The sequence below is a fragment of the Melanerpes formicivorus genome, unplaced genomic scaffold (assembly GCF_026170545.1).
Source record: "Melanerpes formicivorus ecotype bairdi unplaced genomic scaffold, bMelFor1.0.p_v2 SCAF_31, whole genome shotgun sequence".
NCBI classification, from domain to species: domain Eukaryota; kingdom Metazoa; phylum Chordata; class Aves; order Piciformes; family Picidae; genus Melanerpes; species Melanerpes formicivorus.
The window spans coordinates 3,072,014-3,085,371 of NW_027142383.1; the positions used below are offsets into that span (position 1 = coordinate 3,072,014).

General features: G+C 44.4%; 1 protein-coding gene across 3 annotated transcripts in view; it reads right to left on the minus strand.

Moving 5' to 3' along the window:
• Nucleotides 1–13,358, minus strand: part of ZSWIM6 (zinc finger SWIM-type containing 6) — a 321,402-nt gene that overhangs the window by 13,674 nt on the left and 294,370 nt on the right. For all 3 annotated transcript variants that reach the window (XM_068155388.1, XM_068155387.1, XM_068155386.1), the window contains 2 exons: nt 11,613–11,770; nt 10,931–11,094 (listed from right to left, as the gene is read on the minus strand). In XM_068155388.1, coding sequence (XP_068011489.1) covers nt 10,931–11,094; nt 11,613–11,770 — 322 coding nt within the window. The remainder of the gene's footprint in view (nt 1–10,930; nt 11,095–11,612; nt 11,771–13,358) is intronic.

Genomic DNA, 13,358 nt, shown 5'->3' on the forward strand with positions numbered 1-13,358 from the left:
GGGAATTAAGTGCTTGAGAGGATTTGCTGTTAGAGAGATACTCTATGGTGAACATGAAACTCTGAATCCTGATGACATTCCCGTAGGAACTGGTCTTGCTAAAAAGCTCATCAAACTTGCTCCTTCTAATTATGCAAGCATTCTGGCAAGCAGAATTGTGTCAAGAAATTATAGTGGAGCTCCTCCTACGGTTGGCCAATTCAGTGATCAAATGAGACAATTGGAGGATAGCATGACACGTGTTTCTTTGGTTTCAGCCATTGAAACTCTGTCTGGAAAAATTGAGAATTGCATAAGAGAGTTAAAGGATGAATTTAGAAATTCCATATCCCAACTGGCACAAAGGGATAATTTCAATTCTCCCTCCAGGTGGATACAAGTTTCATCTGTGAGGAATACACGTCCTCCAAGGAGGTCATTCCAAAACAGATCAAATCAAAACAGACCACCAAGGCAGTCACGTAGGACTATTTGGATAACTCTGCATGATCAGTTTGGTGAGAACATGAACCGCTGGGATGGCCAACCAACTTCTAATCTTTTCAGGAGACTGAGAGAACTGCAAAGTGGCAGAACCCGAGGTAGCAATACCAGAAGGGTAGCTGTTACTTCCACAGTTCCCCAGAACAACCCTAGTAGCTCCAACAGTGGCTCCAGTTATAATATGCAAAGTTATAACCCTGCAAACTATGTGCAATGCACATGTACGCACGTTCCCCATAACAAGGGGTGCCCTGCCTCCCGCCAGGGGGAGGAGAGGGATAACAGAGATAATAGAATCTATTGGGATGTGTACATCCAGTGGCCTGGCACTTCACAATTTCGGAGGTACAGGGCCTTGGTTGACACAGGAGCTCAGTGCACCATAATGCCATCAAATTATCGGGGATCAGAGTCTATAACTATTCTGGGAGTCACTGGTGGATCTCAAGAGTTAAGTAGGGTAGAGGTTAATATAAGTTTAACTGGTAAACAATGGAGGAAACATACAGTTGAGACCGGACCTGATGCACCTTGTATTTTGGGAATTGGTTTTCTGAGAGAAGTGTGTTTCAAAGACCCTAGAGGTTATAAATGGGCTTTTGGGGTAGCTTCTATAGAAATTGATGGACAAAAATTAAAGCTGACTGCTAGACCTGAGCTTTCTGATGAATCTGCAGTTGTGGGACAACATAAGATACAGGACATTAGATTGCCGGTTGCTTCTCAGACTGTGCATCACAGAGAGTACAGAACCAACCGTGACTCTTTGTTGCCCATTCAGAATCTGATTCGTCAGTTGGAGAGTCAGAAAGTCGTCAGCAAAACTCAGTCACCTTTCAACAGTCCAGTGTGGCCTGTGCGGAAGCAGAATGGAGACTGGCATCTGATGGTAGACTACCGAGCCCTAAATGAAGTAACACCACCCATGAGTGCAGCAGTGCCAGACACGATGGAACTTCAGTATGAGCTAGAATCCAAAGAGGCCAAATGGTATGCTACCATAGACATTGCTAATGCATTTTTCTCTATTCCCATAGCAGAGGAATGCAGGCCTCAGTTTGCTTTCACCTGGAGAGGAATCCAGTACACTTTCAACAGATTGCCAATGGGCTGGATCCACAGCTCAAGCATCTGTCATGCAGTGATCCACGATGCTCTGGAGAAAGGTGGTGCTCCAGAACACATCCAGTTCATCGATGACATCATCGTCTGGGGTAAAACTGCTGAGGAAGTCTTCGAGAAAGGTAACAAAATCATTGACATTCTTCTGAATGCCGGTTTTGCCATCAAACGAGAAAAGGAGAAAGGACCTACCACAGAAATTCAGTTTCTGGGAGTGCGGTGGCAGGATGGACTCCAACACATTCCAGTGGATGTGGTAAATAGAGTCTCTACCATGGCAAATCCCACAAACAAGCAAGAGACCCTACGTTTCTTGGGGATGGTGGGATTTTGGAGACTGCACATTCCTGGATACAGTCAGATTGTGAAACCTCTGTATGATGTGACTCAAAAGAGAAACAATTTCCACTGGGCACCTGAACAGCAAGCAGCCTTTGACCAGATAAAGCAAGAGGTAGTTCAAGGAATGGGTCTGGGACCTGTGCGAGATGGTCCAGACATTAAGAACATTTTGTACATGACTGCCAGTGACAATGGTCCAACCTGGTGCTTGTGGCAAAACACTCCAGGTGAGACACGTGGACGACCTCTTGGTTTCTGGAGTCGAGGTTACTGAGGTTCAGAGGCTAACTATACTCCAACCGAGAAAGAAATTCTAGCTGCCTATGAAGGAGTGACAGCATCTTCTGAAGTAATTGGAACTGAATCACAACTTCTCTTAGCTCCCAGATTGCCAGTTTTGAATTGGATGTTCAAAGGCAAAGGCTCCACACCACATCATGCCACAGACTCAACCTGGTCTAAGTGGATGGTTCTGATAACACAGAGAGCTCGAATGGGAAATCTTGAAAGACCTGGTCTAGTGGAGGTGATCTCAGGTTGGCCTGAAGGTATCAACTGTGCTAAACCTCCAGAGGAGAAAGTAACTCGTGCTGAGGAACCTCCTCCTTACGATGACCTCTCTGATGATGAAAAGAAATATGCTTTGTTCACAGACGGTTCCTGTCGTCTTGTTGGGAACAAGCGAACGTGGAAGTCTGCAGTGTGGAGTCTGACATGCCGAGTTGCAGAGGCGAAAGATGGAGAAGGAGAATCCAGTCAGTTCGCAGAGGTAAAAGCTGTCCAGCTAGCTTTCGACGTGGCTGAACGTGAGAGATGGCCAAAGCTTTATCTCTACACCGACTCCTGGATGGTAGCCAATGCTCTATGGGGTTGGCTAAAGTACTGGAGGAAGAGTGGTTGGCAGAGGAAAGGAAAACCCATTTGGGCAGCCAACCTGTGGCAGGACATTGCTGATCGAATCGAGAGAATTCCAGTGAAAGTGAGACACATCGATGCTCACATTCCTAAGAGCAAAGCTACTGAGGAACAGCAACACAACCATCAGGCAGATCTAGCTGCAAGAGTTTCTCAAGTAGACATGGACTCTGGTCTTGATCTCAACTGGAAACACCGAGGTGAGATATTCTTAGCTCGATGGGCTCATGATTCGTCAGGACATCAAGGCAGAGATGCAACATACCAATGGGCTCAAGACAGATCCATAGACATTTCCATGGATGCTATCACACAAGTCATCCATGACTGTGACATTTGTGCTGCTATTAAGCAGGCAAAACGACTTAAGCCCTTGTGGTATGGTGACAGATGGTCCAAGTACAAATATGGTGAAGCTTGGCAGATTGACTACATCACTCTACCACGTTCTCGTTCTGGCAAGGAATACGTGCTTACTATGGTAGAGGCAAACACTGGATGGTTGGAAACTTATCCAGTTCCACATGCAACTGCACGCAACACCATTCTTGGTCTGGAGAGTCAAATCCTGTGGAGACACGGAACTCCTGAGAGGATTGAGTCAGACAACGGAACTCATTTCAAGAACAACCTTGTCAAGAACTGGGCAAAAGAGCACGGTATTGAGTGGATATTCCATATTCCCTACTATGCACCAGCTTCAGGGAAGATTGAACGCTACAACGGTTTGTTGAAGACCACTCTTAAAGCCATGGGGGGTGGATCTTTGAAAAACTGGAAAAACATTTAGCACAAGCAACCTGGCTGGTAAATAGTACAGGTTCAGTGAACCGAGCTGGACCTGCACGATCGGGTTGAGTGCCTGTGGGTGAGAATTAGAGGGAAGGCCAACAGGGCTGACATCCTGGTTGGAGTCTGTTATAGACCACCCAACCAGGAGGAAGATGTTGATGAGTCATTCTATAGGCAGCTTAAGGCTGTCTCAAGATTGCCTGACCTTGTTCTCATGGGTGACTTCAACTTGCCTGATATCTGCTGGGATCTTAACATAGCAGAGAAGAGGCAATCTAGGAGGTTCTTAGAATGCATGGAGGACAGCTTCTTATCACAGGTGCTGCGAGAGCCTACCAGGGGCAAGGCTATGCTTGACCTCCTCTTCACCAATAGGGAAGGGTTGGTGGGTGATGTGGTGGTCGGAGGGTGCTTAGGGGCCAGTGACCATGAGATAATTGAATTCTCATTATTTGGTCAAGCTAAGAGGGGTAGCAAGAAGACCTCCACTCTGGATTTCCGGAGGGCAGACTTCGGGTTACTCAAGGAACTAATTCAGAGGATTGATTGGGATAAAGCCCTTAAAAACAAAGGGGTCCAGGAGAGCTGGTCCTACTTCAAGGAAGAACTGTTGAAGGCTCAGGGACAGGCTGTGCCAATGTGCCGGAAGATGAGCCGCTGGGGCAGACGGCCAGCCTGGATGTTTAAAGAACTTTTAATAGAGCTAAGGGAAAAAAAGAGGGTGTATCACCTTTGGAAGAATGGGGAGGCAACCCGTGAAAAATTTAAGGATGTTGCTAGATCTTGTAGGAAGAAAATTAGGGTGGCAAAAGCGCATTTGGAGCTTAGTTTGGCATCTGCTGTGAAGGACAATAAAAAGTCCTCCTATAAATACATTAATAGCAAGAGGAAGGGCAGAGACAACCTCCACTCCTTGGTGGACACGGAGGGGAACGTTGTAACAAAGGATGAGGAAAAGGCAGAGGTGCTTAACACCTTCTTTGCCTCAAATTTCACTAGCAGGACAGAATGTTTTCCAGACAGCTGGCCTCCAGAGCTGGCAGAAGGAGCCAGGGAGCTGCATAGTTTTCCACTGTTCCAAAATGGGGTAGTTGGTGGTCTGCTCAGCCGCCCGGATCCCCACAAGTCCATGGGACCAGATGGGATCCATCCTAGGGTGCTGAGGGAGCTGTCAGAGGAGCTGGCCACGCCGCTCTCCATCATTTTTCAGCAGTCCTGGCTCACTGGAGATGTCCCAGAGGACTGGAAGCTGGCCAACGTGGTGCCCATCCACAAGAAGGGCCGGTTGGATGAGCCAGGGAATTATGGGCCTGTCAGCCTGACCTCAGTGCCAGGCAAGATCATGGAACAGGTCATCCTGAGTGCAATCACACAGCACTTAGAGGATGGCCAAGGGATCAGGCTCAGCCAGCATGGATTTAGGAAGGGCATGTCCTGCCTGACCAACCTGATCTCCTTCTATGAGCAGGTGACCCGCCTGGTGGATGTGGGGAGGCCTGTGGATGTAGTTTACCTGGACTTCACCAAGGCCTTTGTAACCGTCCCCCATAGTAAACTCCTGGCCAAGCTGTCAGCCCATGGCTTGGACAGCAGCACTCTGAGCTGGGTTAGGAACTGGCTGGATGTCCGAGCCCAGAGAGTGGTGGTGAATGGTGTCACATCCAGCTGGCAGCCAGTCAGTAGTGTAGTCCCCCAGGGATCAGTGCTGGGCCCCATCCTCTTTAACATCTTTATTGATGATCTGGATGAGGGCATTGAGTCTATCATCAGTAAATTTGCTGGTGACACCAAGCTGGGGGCAGGAGTTGATCTGCTAGAGGGTAGAGAGGCTTTGCAGAGAGACCTCGACAGGCTGGACAGATGGGCAGAGTCCAACGGCATGAGATTTAACACATCCAAGTGCCGGGTTCTGCACATAGGCCACAACAGCCCCATGCTGTTCTACAGGCTGGGGTCAGAGTGGCTGGAGAGCAGCCAGGCAGAGAGGGACCTGGGGGTGCTGGTTGATGGTAGGTTGAACATGAGCTTGCAGTGTGTCCAGGCAGCCAGGAGGGCCAATGGCATCCTGGCCTGCGTCAGGAACAGTGTGGCCAGCAGGAGCAGGGAGGTCATTCTGCCCCTGTACACTGCACTGGTTAGGCCACACCTCGAGTACTGTGTCCAGTTCTGGGCCCCTCAGTTTGTGATTGGTTATTAGACTCATTCAAGCAACAGTTGTAAACTTAGGATTGGCTACAGAAAATGCATCACACTAATACCTTTATCTTGACTTGCTGGAACGAGTCCAGAGAAGGGCAACAAAGTTGGTGAGGGGCTTGGAACACAAGCCCTATGAGGAGAGACTGAGGGAGTTGGGGCTGCTTAGCCTGGAGAGGAGGAGACTCAGGGGTGACCTTATTGCTCTCTACAACTACCTGAAGGGGGGTTGTAAACAGGCAGTGGTTGGTTTCTTCTCCCAGGCAGCCAGCACCAGAACACAGTCTCAGGCTGCGCCAGGAGAAGTTCAGGCTGGAGGTCAGGAGGAAGTTTTACACAGAGAGAGTGATTGCCCATTGGAATGGACTGCCCGGGGAGGTGGTGGAGTCGCCGTCACTGGAGGTGTTCAGGAGGAGGCTTGACAGGGTGCTTGGTTACATGGGTTAGTTGATTAGGTGGTGTTGGATGATAGGTTGGACGCGATGATCTTGAAGGTGTCTTCCAGCCTGGTTTATTCTATTCTATTCTATTCTATTCTATTCTATTCTATTCTATTCTATTCTATTTGCTACAGAAAGTAGAAGTTGAAGAGTTTCGGTTGTTAGAGAAAAGCATCTGTTAGGTAAAACTGTTTGGGTATTTTCCCCCTCAGGAGAGGCTAAACCTGTCCGAGGGGTGGTTTCAGCTGAAGGTCGGGGTCACACTTATTGGGTAATGCAAGAGAATGGTGAAATTCAGTGTATACCACAAAGAAATTTAACTTTAGCTGAAAGAGGTTAATTTCAAACTATTGTATAGCTACATCGCGTCCAAAGGAAGAATCAACAAGAATTCTACGGTGCACGAACCCTGAGATCCCTGAGAGCCCTGAGTCAACTAAGAGACCCTGAGAATCCCTGTTTCCCTTTTCTTTGCTTCGTCGGCGAAGAAATGAACTGTTTTCCATTTTTCTCATTTTCTGATTTTCTTGGACTTTTGAATCATCTACATCTGAGCATCGCCAGAATGGACTATGAACTTTACTTACGAACTGTAAATATCGTTATGGACTGGATGGACAGTATGAACAGCCAATGAAATTGTTTAAAAGGGGTGGACTGTGACCGTTTGAGGCTGTCCCCTTAAGAAAGGGAATATGGTGGTCGGATGTTTGTAAATGAAAAGAAGGATCTAAACTAATTTCATTGGTAGATTGGGAGGAAGCACCTTCTGAACTGGGAGTGCAGCAGAGTTTCCTGGGAATTCCTGCACTTTTGCAGTCAGTCTGTCTTTCCCCTCCTTCAGCAGCAGCAGCTCGCTGTTTCTGGCCTCTATATGGAAAAAGGAATACACAAAATCTAAGAGAAAATACAGGGTTATGGACTGAATTTTGCTACTGGTGAGGGAGGGAAGAAGGTGGTAAAAAAAAAACCAAAAAACCAAAAACACGTGAATGACTACTCTGAGACTAGTTCTCTGATGACTGTTCTCACTGTGGTGGTCTGTAAAAGGTTCATCAGTCACAAGAGCTTTCAGCATGCATAATGAGCATAATAGCAGCTCCAGTGTAGACAGTTCTAACTTGAGAGCAACAAACAATACTATATATAGGTTTTTTGACCTGGAAAAGTTTGTTGAGTTGAATTTTTCTGGAATTAGGATACTTTCATTTGATTAAAGTGACAAGCTAAGAACAGTAAGAGAGGAGTCCTTTACTGATGATTTAAAAATCCAAAGGTTTTAAAATAAAGAATATATTGCCTTGATCAAAGAGGATCTGAAGTTAATTTATACTGTAGCCCATGTAGCCAAAGACCTATTTCACTTCTGCTCTATACATTCTTGATCCACCTCTTCCTAAAAGGGAGTTCCAGATCTCTCCAAATTTTATCCAAGATATGTGCTATCAATTGTAGAAAGCTTCTCAACAGGTAAAGTCTGATAATTACAAGAAGCCCTTGGGAATTACATAGATTATCTGAAAGCCAAGCTCTCTTCCCACAGAGAATAACTGACTTTGTCCTGATGGATTTTTTTATTTTAATAAGAACTTCTTATTCTAGAGGAACCGATGATCTCATTATCCATAAGAGATGCAACAAATGGCCAACCAACCATTAGCTCCTGCACCAATGTCAAACTTCTTTGTCATGCACGTTGGAATGAGATTTGTTTATTTACAGGCTTTCAAGGAAGGCACACCACTTGCCAAATACATATCAAGTGATCACCTGCACTGACTTTCTCAGCAGTTCTGCCAGCAGTGCCTGTCTGCATGTGTGTGGTAGTACTTACTTGCATTGATGTAGGCAAATGGGGGAATAAAAGCCCCTCCTGTAACTGCAGATCTTGCAGTATGTGTGGTAGTAAGGTTCTGAAGGACAGAATACACCTCAGATGCTCCACGGCCACACTTTCCACTGCTAGTTTAAGTGCCTTCCCTATGCTGAGTTACGTAACACATGCTATCATAGGAAGGAAGAACACAGGAGTCCATATATTGATCCAAATCTAGAACAGTATAAGAAGCTTTTCTGTCACAGAAATTCCAATGACAGAGTTGTGAAATTTTTGGTATCATCTCCTCAATCCAACCAGTCCAACTTGTCATTGTTGTAGCTGAGAGGCAGTATGCCTGCAAGGACACCGCTGTTCAGTTTGCCATGAGGGGAACAACAGAGTTTTATAGGGCACGTAAATGTCATAAGTAGTCAGTTACTAGATAGTGAATATAGACAATCTAATTGCCATCAGGCTGAGGGGCAGGAGAGGGGAAAGCATCTGTAGGCCACTGACAGTGCTGACACTGTAGGGCTTTTACAGGGAAAACATTACTATTGAAATCTATGCAGATGTGAGCTACTAGCAGAAAACTGCTATGCATCTTCCTTCAGGAAAGCAAACCACCTTTAAGATTCTTAAAATGCCTTAGTAAGCTTGGGGCAGACAGTGGACATAATCAATACCAGTTTATTCCAAACACCAGATTTAGGAGGAAGTACAGGTTCATGATATTTCTTTCACTAGATCTTACTGAAGACTTTTTGATGACAACATCATCCACACAGGGGTATCCATGAATCATGGTGATATCCAAAGTGTGCTGCTACCACTGAATGATACTTGGTGAATGCTTGAGGTGATGTTCAAGTCAATAATTAGGATCTTTCACTCACAAGTAAACAAACATTTAAGGCAGAAGCATGCCAAGATGTGAAAAATGAAGCAGATTTCCACAGCAACCTTGGGAAAAAAAAGGTTAACAAAGCACACAATCTTTGTAGTATCATAGTATCATAGCATAATTCAGGGTTGGAAGGGACCACAAGGATCATCTAGTTCCAACCCCCCTGCCATGGGCAGGGACACCCCACACTAGATCAGGCTGGCCAGAGCCTCGTCCAGCCTGGTCTTAAACACCTCCAGGGACGGGGCCTCGACTACCTCCCTGCACAACCCATTCCAGGGTCTCACCACTCTCATGGTGAAGAACCTCCTCCTCACATCCAGCCTGAATCACCCCACCTCCAGCTTCATTCCATTCTCCCTAGTCCTATCACTACCTGAGATCCTGAGAAGTCCTTCCCCAGCCTTCCTGTAGGCCCCCTTCAGATATTGGAAGGCCACAATTAGGTCACCTTGGAGCCTTCTCTTCTGCAGACTGAACAGCCCCAACTCCTTCAGTCTGTCCTCATAGGAGAGGTGCTCCAGCCCTCTGATCATCCTTGTGGCCCTTCTCTGGACACGCTCCAGCACCTCCACATCCCTCTTATAATAGGGGCTCCAGAACTGGACACAGTACTCCAGGTGGGGTCTCACCAGGGCTGAATAGAGGGGGAGGATCACCTCCCTCGACCTGCTGGCCACACTTCTCCTGATGCAGCCCAGGATCTGATTGGCTTTGCGGGCTGCAAGTGCACACTGAGAGCTCATGTTGAGCTTCTTGTCCACCAGCACCCCCAAGTCTCTCCCCTCAGGGCTGCTTTCCAGCCGGTCACTGCCCAGCCTGTATTTGTGCCTGGGATTGCCTTGACCCAGATGCAGGACCCTGCACTTGCTCTTATTGAACTTCATGAGGTTGGCTTGTGCCCACCTCTCCAGCCTGTCAAGGTCCCTCTGGATGGCCTCCCTTCCCTCCAGCGTGTCTGCTGCACCACACAGCTTGGTGTCATCAGCAAACTTGCTGAGGGTGCACTCAATGCCACTGTCCATGTCACCCACAAAGATGTTGAACAAGACAGGTCCCAGGACTGATCCCTGAGGAGATCTTAGCTTTCCTATTAAAGACTTTATCTTCTACCAGTCTAGAAAAGGCAAATAGTACCTTTCTTTGGTATGAGAAGCAACTGGGATAATATCCTTTCCCCAGAAGTCTTTGGAGCTTTGTTTACTGAAGCAAAGTAATAAATGTTTTTGTGATTTTTTTTAACAAATTATTATTATTATTATTAATTTTTAAGAACTCATTGAAAAGAAATTAAGAGATTGACTTTTGCTGAAATGAAGTCTCTAAACTACAATATTAATCAGTGTAAGTCATTACTCCACATACCTAAAAACTTAGCTCTCTCCTTTTAGCTTGCAAAGTCTTTCCTAAGAGCCAGAAAAAAATTATCTGAGATTCTTCTACATGTTAAGCTGAGTCTGATGCAGATGATCATCACACAGCTTGTGGAGTGCAGGATTTCATGAAGGAAGTGAGAGGGCTGCTATTAGCACAATCAGCCTTAGAAACAGGTCATTATGGTTGACCTTGGTTTTCTCTAGTAATTCAAGGATCATCTATAAAATCTCATCTGAGGCAAAGAAAGGGAAGGATGAGAGGAATGATAAGAAACCCCTCAAGACAACGCAAAAGATTTGCAAAAGTGCATTTCTGGCAAGCATAATAATTTTGTTCTCTAGCCATGCCTACATATACTTCTGAAGCCCAGACCCTTGCTCTGTGTTTACCAGTCAACTATGCATTACATCAGTGAACAGAATCTAAAAGTTCCAGACAGAGCCCAAAGAGGTCCTTAGTGACTTAAAAGAGCTGTACTCACTAACACAGGGGCAAATTCCTGTCTTCTACTATGGTAATAATGAATGATGAAAATACCTGAAGGCCCAACTCGAGAGAAACTTTCAGAAGAGTGATGTCTCGCAAGCTGTCCATGAGTGTTGCTATTTTAAATGCATCCTGGGCAAGTTTGAAGATGTGTGATGAGGAGTGAATATTTTTCTGGATGGATTCTAACACTGTTTCCAGCCTCCGAACATCACCTGCAAGGTGTAGATAGAATCACCAAACCAGAACAAGCCTCCAAATCATCCAGAGATTCTTAATAATTGAACTTGCCATTGCTATGCAATAGTACAATGTTTCAGTTATGGCTTTTTTTTTTTTTTAATAAATCTTCCATAATTAAATCACATGAACAGAAGATACAAGACAGCACAAAATCCTCTAGTGCCTGATGATGTTAATATAGCATATGGCCAAAGAACATCCTGATTTGTGAGTTTTAGAAGTGGTTTCTCCATTATGGGTTTCACAGACTATATTGTGTGTCAGAAGAACAAAAAGCCTTAAATCAAGTCTATCTGGCTACCATTCAGCTAGTTTAACTACTTCGCTAGAAAATTAAGTGACAGGTTTAAGTGAATTCTGTTTATTGTTCCCATTTCAAGCTCCTGTCAGAATGTTATTTGGGTTCCTAAAAACAAGTTTTATAATATATTTATTCCATGCAATATTATAAGCATATATTTAGTTGAGTACATAACTGACAGCAATGTACCTTTGGCTGCTGTTAGCATGGTCGATGCCAGCTCACATTGCTGGGATTCGATGTGACTTAGGGTGAACCAGCGGGGATAGCGATTTGGGACAACAGATGCAATGTGGTGTGGGCGGGACACATCTCCTGAAGGAACCATAGATTCCAATACTAGCAACCTGAAACAAGGAAGAAATCCTAAATCCTTTTTCATTAAATCATTATTGTGTTACGTTACTCATAGGCAAAACTATAGCTGCAAGAACACTTGACCTTGTTTACAAAATATCCCTGTGTTTATGGGTATAAGGATATCGGAAAACCATTTCTCTTCCTTAGGAATCTTAAAAGTTCATTTGCCAAACTTCCCTACATCAGTGAGCATCTACAGGAATTCACAGGACAATTAAGTCATCCATTAGCGAAGGCAGAAAAGACTTTCTGCATCATCCATAGAGTTGAAGTTTTTTTCCCCTGCCTTGTTTCAGTCCTTTGAGCCACAGCCCTCAGGAAGGAAATAGCTCTCCATCATACTAAAAACATGTAAATATTTTCCAATATTTGGAATATACTTTCTTTACTTGCAAATGTTCAAAGGGAGAGGGATATTCAACAAGTGATTCAGATTTTGAAATTTCAATAAATTCAGACATACCAAAAATTACATTTTACTGTTCAAATATGAACTATTTTTTCAATTCCTTAAACTCTACCCTATCAATATTTGATAATGTGCATGCTAATGTGAAAAAAAAGACTTCTCTTCTGATTTGTATTGAGTCAAATCTCTTCCCTAGTACCACTGAGACCTCTTTATAATAAAATAAAATACATATGAATTATTCAGATGCATTATGAAAAGGTTTCAACAAGCAGGCAAAATCCCAACTACAGAATGCAAAAAGGATTATTAGGTTATGAGTAATAAAGCAAGAAAGGAAGAGGCTGTTTTGGGGAAATCTTTTGTTACTTGTTGGCAATTTCATTGCCAACTTCTACGTTCCTTTGCTGTGATAAGAAATGATGTTGTGAATTGGTGCCTTTCATGCAAATTGGGCAAGATTAGGGAAACATCACAACAAGAACAAGCAGATTTAGCATTTTTCACATTTTTTCCCTTTCAAACATCAATTATTTAGCTATATTTTAGCAAAGCTACTTTGTGATTAAACATCGCCATTACAGTCTGTCTCCCAAAGCCTAGATTGAAAGTCAAGCTTAACAAGGGATCAGCCAAACTAAGCCAAACATTCATGTTCATATTCCAAGTGAGCAGTCAACTGGGTCACCACAGATCCATATTCTCCAAGGTTCTACTCCATATGTTTCAGTGCTGCAAGCAGAGAACTGTAGACAGAAGTGACCATCAAGAATAGCACACAAAGTCCTTGCAGACCTGAGGTGCATACATGCAAAGCCTTATGTTCTCAGCTTCCATTGATTTAATACAGAATATTCCACACACTAAAAGAGTGTTAAAAAAGAAGAATGAGACAGCAACAGATGATTTTGAATACAGAGAGGCAAAACACTCCACAGTTGACACCATGGGTCAATGACTTGTGTAGACTGACACTAAACACTTATGCCTGAGAGCCCTTAGCTGTAGTCTTGGGAATTTAACTTATTTGATAAATGTTCAAGTGAAGAAAGAAATATGCTCCACTTCTAAAAGCACAAACAACTGCAGAGTTTTCTATGTGGAAATATTTTACTCATGCCATAGAGGAAGGGATGCTCAAATCCAGTCCACTTCACAAACATGAG